Here is a 9907-nt window from a genome sequence, read left to right as displayed (position 1 = left end):
TGTCTGCGGGCACTAGGGTTAGCCTTCGCTCCTGGGGCGTTAGCACAGACGACCTCCGTGGGAGCCGAACTAGCATCCTGAGAATGCCCCCTCATGACTCTTGCATCTGCTGTCAGCTTAGCGTTGCTCACAAAACGCCAGCACCATGATGTGACGCGAATCAGACGTGTCCAACGCGAGTACCTCTCAACATCAAGACGACCCTTGTCCGGCTCTACCGCTGTGAGTGCCAGCTCGATCGTCTTCTTCACCTGGCCCGGAAGCTGCGGTTTGTTGGTCAACTCAGTCTGCGGCCAGGACTCCTTGGTGTTGCGGAGAAATGCAGGCCCTTGCCACCAGCACTTGTTACCGGGTAGATCCTCGGCCTTCACCCCCCGAGTTGGCAAGTCTGCTGGGTTGATCTTTCCAGGCACGTGCCTCCACTGCGTCGGCTTTGTCGACTCCTGTATTGCCGCTATTCGATTAGCGACGTCTGAAGTAAAGTTCTTAGCCGGACTCCTCACCCAGTGTACGACGTTCATCGAATCAGTCCAGAAGTTGTGTTCGGACATGGGGATGTGGAGGGCCTCACTGATGGCGGCACTTACTTGCACACCCAGCACTGCACCGCGGAGCTCCAGCTTCGGAATCGTGACTTTCTTCAGTGGTGTGGCTCTGGCTCTAGCAAGCGCAATGCTGATGCGCACATGTCCATCGGGGTACTCCGCTCGGACATAACCCACTGCCGCTGTTGCATGGGCCGAAGCGTCGGTGAACACATGTACCGACAGTGATGCCTCATGGGCTGGGCGATCCGTTTCCTTGAGACATCTCTGTATCTTGATCTTGCTGAGGTGCTCCAGCTCGGCAAACCACCTGTACCACTTCTCGTTCAGCTCGGCCGGAATCTGGTCGTCCCACCCGATCCCAGCTGCACAAAGCTCCTGAAACATCAGCCGCGCCCGCATGGTAAAGGGCACAATGTGGCCTCTAGGGTCGAAGATGCTCGCCATCTTCGACAGCACTTGACGCTTGGTCCACTGTTGTTCTTCAGGAGCACGGTGCGTATAGCTGAAGGTGTCTGTCTTGGCGTCCCACACCACACCGAGAGTCTTCACCACCGCTGGTATTTGCTGACTGTCGTTGCTGATGCATAGCAGTGCCTCTTTGGCCAAGTCCTCGTCCGGTATAGACTCTAGCACGGCTTGACTGTTGCTCCTCCATTTGCGGACGTGGAAAGACGCCTTTCCGAGCAGACTCTGGACTTCCTGTCGAGTGTTGATGGCGGACTCCACAGTCGGTAGTGAGTCGAGCAGGTCATCAACGTAAAACGCTTCATCAACTGCTTCCCGAGCCAACTTGCTGAAGGATGCGCCGTGCTCTGCTGACGTTGCCTTCAGAGCCCGACATGCCAGGTATGGCGATGCCTTCAGCCCAAATACCAACCGAGAGAACTCATACATGGCGGCTGGCTCATCCGGTGTGTCGCGCCACAGGAAGCGCAAATACTTGCGATCTTCTGGAGCGATTTCCACCTGCAGAAACATCTCTGCAATATCGCCGACTAGCGCTATAGGCTCTAGGCAAAACTTCATCAGCACGTGTACCAGATCCCTCTGCAACTTCGGTCCAGAGTGCATCTCGTCGTTGAGTGACTTGCCCTGGCATCGGGCAGCGGCATCGAATACCACTCGTACTTTCGTCGTAGTTTTATCTGCTCGTACCACCGCCAGATGAGGAAGCAACCACTGTTGGTCTGTCTCCTGGCACGGATGGATGTAGCCCTTGGCTATATGGGACTTGATGACGTCGGAATACTGCTGGTAGACTTCCGGTCGTTTCCTCAGAGTCCTCTCCAGGTTTCTCAGTCGCTGTTCAGCCATTTCACGATTCGGTGGGAGATCTGGCTTCTTATCGGTGCTGACCCACGGTATGGCCGTCGACACTCTGCCATCCATCAATTTCATGCTTCCTTCAACCATACGTTGTGCTTCCTCCTCCGCGACCGTTTTCGTAGCCTTAGGAACCAAACCAACGCTCTCTACCTCCCAGAACTTTGCGACGAGGTCGTTGAGAACTGCGTTGCTCCTATCGCTGACATTCGCATGCAGGGACGTCTCTGTGAACTCTGCCGCTTGCGACTTGACGGGACCGAAACATACCCATCCGAGGGGACGTTTTCGAGCAACTGGCTCGCCCGGCTGTCCTGCCAGCTCTTCCAGTACTCTGTGCGCTTCTGGCACGTTGAGTCCTATCAGCAGGTCGACTTGGTCCCCAGTCACCTGCGGGAAGGTAACCTCTTGGAGGTGCTTGTGCATGTGTCTCCTCGAGTTCCACTCGATCATCTCCATCGGTGCTGTAACTATTGGCTGCGTCCATGCTTCCAGCTGGGTTTCATATGAGCCGTCTTCCGACGCCATTGTCACTTTTACGCGACGGTGCTTTCCTGAGACTGTCTTTCCCCCCAGAACCGACGCCGTAAATGCCGTTGGTGTTCCCTGCAGCCCGAGGTCGTTTGCCACACTGTCTTTCAGGTATGTTGTTGAAGAACCGCTGTCCATCATGGCTGTGGCCTGCACCGTATTGTCCTGATGGCATAACACGACAGGGACTACCATAAAAGCGGTCTTCTGCGTGGTTGCCACAGACGTATTCGTGCTGTGTTGCGGAACCACATTCTCTCGTGGCTTTGTGCTCCTGCTCGTGGAGCCTTGGTTGGCCGGAGGTGCGCGCTCTTGGTGGAGGTCAGGGTGGTGTCTGCCTCGGCACTTGTTGCAACCACTGCCTCTGCATTCGGACTTCCAGTGGCCTGTCTTGAAGCAGCACACACATAGCGATGTTCCAAGCACGAAGTCCCACCGCTGCTTCACTGACAGTTGGCGGAAGACATCACAGCTGGTGAGGGAGTGCGCTTTACCACACTTGGCGCACTGCAACACTGGCTTAGTTGTGCTGGCTGGACCACCTGTGGTGTGCATAGCTGTTGCATTACTTGCTCGAGGGGCCGCTTTGGCAAACGGCCCGGCCACATTCAGCGCAGCCTCTGCTCGATTTTCTAGCCAGTCTGCGAAGACCTCCAGGTCGAGGGAATCCATCTGGGTCCTTTTCTCCGCCAAGTATTCGCCCCACTGCATCTTCAGTGCAACTGGCAGCTTATTCACTAGCTCCTGTCGGAGGGTAGGGTTGGACATATGTCCACAGCTACCAAGCAGCTTCATACATAACACTACATTCTTAACCGAGGTGCTGTACGACACCAAGGTCTCTACATCGTCACTGCGTACCGGCTTAGCTGATTTCGCCTTCGATACGAGCTCCGTGACTACTAGTTCTGGCCGCCCGAACCTCCTTTCCAGCGTTGAGAGAACTTTCGGCAGGTTCTCTGGCACGATGAGGAGCATTCTTACTGCCTCTTTTGCAGGACCTTTTAGGCAGACCCGCAATCTCTGAATGTTTTCAGCCTCCGTGAAGCCACATTGCATGGTCGTAGACTGAAACATGTGGTGGAATGCTGGCCACTCTTCTGCTGCACCCGAGAACGCTGGCAAGTCGGTGTTGATCTTGGCTTGTCACGCGGTGAGCCTTGATAGCTGGCTTTGCAGACCCTCATCTGCTTGCCCACGTCCATCCTGCTGAAGGCCTTTGACCGTGGAACCAGCTGCTTGGTGCGTCTTCACTATCTCCTCCGGCTCTTGATCGCTCTGAATCCGACTGCGTAGCTCCTGTTGCTGCGCACTAGAACACTGTGCGGTGTACTGGTCGTGGTCCGCACGCCTCCGCAGGCGATCATTTTCTCCGCGAAGCTGGTCCAGCTGAACTAGCAACTCCGCTCGCTGTGTTCGCTGCTCATTCGGCCCTCGGCCTCCGCCTCGATCCGCCCGCTGTTGCAGGCTGGCGTTCTCCGCGCGAAGGCGTTCGAGCTTGTCGAGCAGTTCAGCTCGCTGCGCGTGTTGCTCTGCTGAAACCTGCTCGGCTCGCGTCAGCAAGCGGTCATTCTGATCGCGGAGATCTTCCAAACACATGCGCCCCTCCTGGTGTTCTCTTTCCAGGCGCTCGAGATGCGGCTGCAGCTCGCGCAGTTCCCTTTCCGATACATCCCGCTCAGCTTCGCACACCTCTTTTTCCTGCGTGACTCGCCTATTTTCCGCCTGCAGCGATGACAGGTCTGCACGAGCGCTCGCAAGATCCTTGTTCAATTTCGCTACACGTCGCTGCTCGGCGTCCGCTATTGATTGAGCTTCGCTCAGTTCCCGCTGATAGCGCTTCTCTTTCAGCACAAACTCTTGTTGCACTCGCAACCCTGACAGATTGGCCTGCTCCGTATTCGTCGACGCACGTGCGACCTCAGACTCAGTCCTCACCGCCACAGGCAAACTCCTGCTTGTGTGGGCACTGACAGTTCCGGCTACACTGGGACTCGGCACTGCGTGCGGCTCTGGATCGTGAGAAACAGCCACTGCATGTTCTGGCAGGTGCGCAACTTCTACTTCACCCATACCAGCCTCATCTCCTTGGCCAGCGTCAACGGCTGCATCAGCTTCATGGCCTTCTATGAGCTCCTCTGCGAAGACTTCGGAGGCCATCTTGGGAGAGGACGATCCTTTGGCCCCTTGGCCACTTGACGACGCTTCGTCTTGAGCTAACCTCACGAGCTCAAGCTCCTTCTCCAGGAGCCTCTTTTCTGCTTCCAGAACTCGACGCTGAGTCTCGTATGAAGATCGGGACTGTCCTCCTCCTGATCTCCTACTACTGCGCATCGAGCGCTCTTCTTCAAAACCCAAACGGGGAGGTGCTACACCTCTCGTTGACCGCGCACTTCTGCGCGTACTCCTATCTTCACCTTCCATTATGACTATTTCCAGATCCGGCTCGAAGGACCAGATATTCCGTTTCTCCCCGGAACCGGGATTATCCACACACAAAGATCTCCAGGACACAATGTTTACACTGACTCATGATCTGAAAACAGTCACAACTCTCCAAGAACTAAAACCTGAACATCTCCACAACTAGGCTAAAACCAACTCTGGCCTAACAAAAGATAGCAATAGCTAATAACAGTGCACGCACATACATGGTATAGAAAGACCCTATGGCAACACTCGACCATGTAATGTGATACAATAATAGAATGCAGACGTCTAGACACCAGAGTACTGAATAGACCTGACACATGGCCTTCTTGCTGGGAATGCATGAATAGAAGCACACATGGATCATAGCTCTAACACATTTGCCTATCCATATCACGCATGAATGATTGTACTCTAACAGCCAGCATGCTGCACCAGTCTAACTGCAACAAGGTATCCAATGCACGTAACCCTTTACATCCAACTATTAGGGTTTCAACTCTTGACGGCACCCAGTTACTGTTCTGGATATCTGGACACCGTCTTCCATTCTCTCAATGGGCTCTGACTTTCTTTCAAAGTCTTGCTCGTTACGCAGGTAGACGCAACCTCTCTGTGTAGGATCTGAGTGCGCTCGTCCTTCATGCCCTTTCCTCTTCGCGTATCACCTAGGCTGGTCAGGTCTTGACAGTGCCGTGCATAGTCGGAAGTGCAATTGCGCAGCGTAATTTTTTAAAGAGAAAAAAGGACATTCGAGGCTAATGCATGGAGTTTTCAGGAACATTCTGTATCAAACAAAAGAACGTCACTTTACCGGGAGTTTTTGTTAGAAATCCCCGGGATCCCGAGAGTAGTGAATGAAACCTCTTTTACGATCGAAGGAAACACAATGGATGAAAATGCAATGCAAATTTAATGTGTCGCTTCCCTGGCTCTCAGTGACCGGACCCAGAATCACTACGAGCGGCAACTGAATAGACGTGTGACCTCACAACAAGCCCAGCACAACCCAGAGGCTAACCAATATAGCTGGCTTGGTCCAAGTTCAACCCCACACGATCAACAGACAAAGACTGTTAGTTTAACGTTGTGAGTAGTCATTCAAATCCGAGCTCAAAGTAAACCAAGACAGAGAGCTGAGACCGAGTCTCGACTGCAGCAAAAGAGAGAGCAGGAGCTTCTTTTATAGCGCAATTTAGAGATATGGCGTGATCATTGCCTAGGATGATACGAGGTATTACCCGGAACTACAAGAACAGGTAAAACTGGAATATGAGCAGCCAGTCAGCAGAAAAGCATAATGCACGTACGTAATCATTCGAAAAGAAAGTGAAAGAAAGACATGGAGAAGAAAGACCAAATTGGGACGTGGGGAGCCCGCTCACCCACGTCAGTGTACAATGTGAGTATATGAGGGTCACGTTGAGGAGCCCGCTCACCCAACGTGCCATAGTTCAGTGGCTTCTTATGGTAAGTTCTGCTGCATTCTTGGTCTTGCTTGCGCGATGCTCTGACCTCTTGCGCGGTGACGGTTTTGATTTATGCACACGTATTCCTTCTTGCACTTAGCTCTTGTTATGCAATGTCATGTTATTCTTGAATTCTTGCACGAAGCAAGGAGGCATCGTGGAACCCTCTAGAACGTCGATGTGACGTGATTTTGCACAAAGCCTGGAGTCACCTTTCCAGGAAGTGAACCACTTCCAGGAAACGTACAATGCGAGAACCTACCTGACCAGGTTCCGGCGTTGGGTCACATGATGTGCCATGCCAAGAAGGTATAATAACCTACGTGGGAAAGCGCGTGTCGCTCAGCCTACATGCTAAGCACGTGGGACAAGACACTGGCCAAACCACATTCTATCAAAAAGGGCGTAACAGCTCAGCACAGATGCTCACTGTAATAGTTCTTTATTGAGCGAAGGAAGAAGAGAGCGTTTATTACTCAATATACTGGTTTTATATATGAGAGTAGGTGTGACACAAGGTGATAAGGTGTGAGTGGTGAAAGTAGGTGTAAAACTGTTACACCATCCCCTCCCCAACGGAAAGTTCCGTGGCTTTAACCAATTGTTAATCACGGAACCCAAGAGCATGGAATACAGAAATATCACAATGGTGTAGCAATGCAGCAGGTGGCAAGGAGCAACAGAATACCCAATTGTCAGGAACGGAAGCCTGTGCAACTAAAAAAACTCAATAATGTCAGGAAGTAAAAGAAGAAGCAGCAGATAAATAACTTTCTCTCCGGTGCACACCTAGAGGTTGACTACTTCTTCTTCGAGTTAGCTTTTTCGTTGCTATAATATCTAATCAAAACAGAAATCCGCAGCAGCTTTTATGCAGCAGACGCCGTACATTTACATACGGAGATATGAAACATACTAAATATCCATCAGGTAAAGTTCCGTATTACTTCCGTATTAGACAGACAGGGATACTACATTAGTGACGTTCTATGTTCATGCACTGTTTTCGAACTCAACACACCGACAACTCGCTCGTGATTTGCAAACGTGCTGGATGGACTTCTTTTGACTTCAGGAGCTGAAAACAAAGGATCCGTTTGGCAGAAGTATTAGTAAAACTCACAGGCTGGCGAGCTTTGGCCTGACAGACGACAGCCATGGCGGATTTAGATTCGCTGTTTCAAAATATTTGAAATGTGCATTTCAAAAATAAATAAAAACTGTCGGATCTGGTGGGCTGTGCTCACCTATCGTTTCCACAAGCCAAGAACTCATCACTGCCAGTTGGGTTTGTCGTGGCGCATGGACCCACAAACCCAAAGTCAAAGGAAGAGCCTGAGCTCATAGACCAGTTCTACGACGCACTATCTTCCGTATGGAATGGGACAAGCAAACGAACGCTTGTCATCGGAGTGGGGAACTTCAATAGCATAATTGGCAGCACTGTCACCTCGTGTGTCGGAAATTACAGCAAGGGGACTCGCAATGAGAACGAGCAGGCGCTTGTGGACTGGACAAAAACTCGCATCAGTTGTTGCTAGCCAACACAGTATTCCGCTTTTCAATGTGCTACCGAACAACATGGGCTGGAAAGGTTAAAGACAGCAGTACGATCCGTACTAGAAATATATACAACAGGATTGACCATGTGGTGGTTCCACCACATTGTAAGCCTATCATTAACAAGGCCCGAACGTATCCTGGTACAGAAGTGTTCAGTTATTGCACCACGTATGTCTTTTCGACTCACTTTGCAGTGTTGCTAACCACCCGTGTTTGTCCGTATTTGTACGGAAAACGAAGTTTTGTCCGCAGTACGGATTTCAATCGAATACCCCGCAAACGATCATGTATATGAACGATTACTACAACCATTGTAACTCCATCGTTTCTTGTGCAAATTCAACAATCGAAGGGTCTACGTGGTAGCAAAACTCCAAACTGTCCAATGCAACAATGGCTGAAGCGATGTCGGACTAATGAGATATCGCATGCCGTATTCAGGCATCTTACATTGGCAAAATATAATTTTTGGTCGAACTCTTCGCCATTTTGGGTGGGGGGAATCCCTTTTTGCGTGCTCTTTGAGCAACTGAACACTTTTTAATGATGTAGCAGGCTGAAGATTTTTTTAATCGGCTCGAAAATTTCAGCATTCCGTGAAGAAGGGGAGTGGAGTGGTGTTGTTGGGACGGTTTGCTTGCGTATTACAAGTAGGCTTGGAGACGACTTTGGCTGTGTTACCGCGCCTGATTTGTTATGGCTTCATAATGGAGCTTGGCGTTCTGCCGTTGACCCTGCCTAGAGCTTTCCAACGAGCTCTAGATTGTGAAAATCAAGCGAAGTAGACCAAAGTTATGACCTGGTGAAGTTGAAAATTGTACTGAATTCGTACGTAGGCTTCACAAGTGAACTAAATCAGTCAAAATGTTGACCTGAAAATCGAGTACGGAAAACTCTGATAATTCTGCAAAATGGCACTAGGCAATACGCATGGGGTAGAGGGCACTTGGTAACACTGTCATTGTCTGGTTTCACTGCCGATGTGGTGTGGACACAGCGCTGGATTTCAGCTAAAGCCACCCACTTTGTGTGGGATTGCCACGTCCTGGGCCTCGACATGTCAAAAGCATTTGACACCAGTAGCTTCATGAAGTGGAATAGTTCGCCTCTTTCTCCACACATATACTTATGATACCATAATGTGGGTTATTCGAAAAGAGGGCAGATCCCCAATGAGGCTGTTATATACACACCTGCTATTGAAGGACCATACATGTACATAGCGCTTCTTGTCGATTTGGAATAATTTATTTTATTTTATATATTTTTGGTCTGAATCCATTTTTTCTTCTGAGTCCTTTTTTCATTATTGTCAACTGTTTTGTTTTTGTTCTTTTTGGTGAAGCACGTAAAAGCGTAATTAGCTGTTTTCTCGAGCATCCTGCGAGCATCCCCTACGGCATAATCCGGTCATTTTCTGAGCATAATCCGATTACCCCTACTAGTGTGCAGAAGGGACTATGACACTATGTAGAATTACATGGATTGTGACTAAGAGGAGCATCATGGCGAGTCGATTGTCCAAGCTGGTTGTATTGTGTAGATAATGATAGACAAGAGCAGTGATGTAGCAATGGGATTTGGGATAAAGAAGTCGAGCTGTGAGACGTTGACGGGTCACTGGAATGATAAAGCACTTTTTTGCTCCCGCACATATTGCCAGGCATCAGGCGCCCAGCCTCCCTGCCTATCCGACCCGCCATACACAACAACAAAAGTTACAAAACTGAACTCAAGTTTTACATAATTTAATTATTCGACAAGACGGAGACGGGCAACGGACAAACAAAGAAGACCGGACACAACAAGGGAAACTGGAAACTGGAGAAAATGACAAACATCATGGCAGCACATGAGCATGCGCGTGAACAAAGCAAAACGAAACGCATGACAATAACGTAACCGTTCCATGATGCATGCACAAATTGGATGTGAAACCAAAACAGTCCAACTGGGGGAAAAGGAGAGCGCAAAACAAAACAAAATATACCAAAGGACCACAACAAAATCGAGCCATGAAACGTCTTTCTTTCCAATAACAAC

The 9907-nt window shown here is 50.2% G+C and overlaps 2 protein-coding genes across 2 annotated transcripts in view; both read right to left on the bottom strand.

Annotated features, from left to right (window-relative positions):
* The window catches only part of LOC135816862 (uncharacterized), a 3686-nt gene extending 306 nt beyond the window's left edge, over positions 1 to 3380 (bottom strand). The window contains exon 1 of the mRNA XM_065329964.1: positions 132 to 3380. Within this exon, the coding sequence (XP_065186036.1) occupies positions 132 to 3380 (3249 nt within the window). The remainder of the gene's footprint in view (positions 1 to 131) is intronic.
* Positions 3381 to 3548: 168 nt separating this feature from the next.
* Positions 3549 to 4826, bottom strand: LOC135816861 (cilia- and flagella-associated protein 58-like). Its single transcript, XM_065329963.1, has one exon. The coding sequence runs from the start codon at positions 4824 to 4826 to the stop codon at positions 3549 to 3551; it is 1278 nt and encodes a 425-aa protein (XP_065186035.1).
* Positions 4827 to 9907: the final 5081 nt, after the last annotated feature.

Source organism: Sycon ciliatum, chromosome 5, assembly GCF_964019385.1.
Source record: "Sycon ciliatum chromosome 5, ocSycCili1.1, whole genome shotgun sequence".
NCBI classification, from domain to species: Eukaryota; Metazoa; Porifera; class Calcarea; order Leucosolenida; family Sycettidae; genus Sycon; species Sycon ciliatum.
This window is presented reverse-complemented; position numbering and strand designations above follow the sequence as displayed.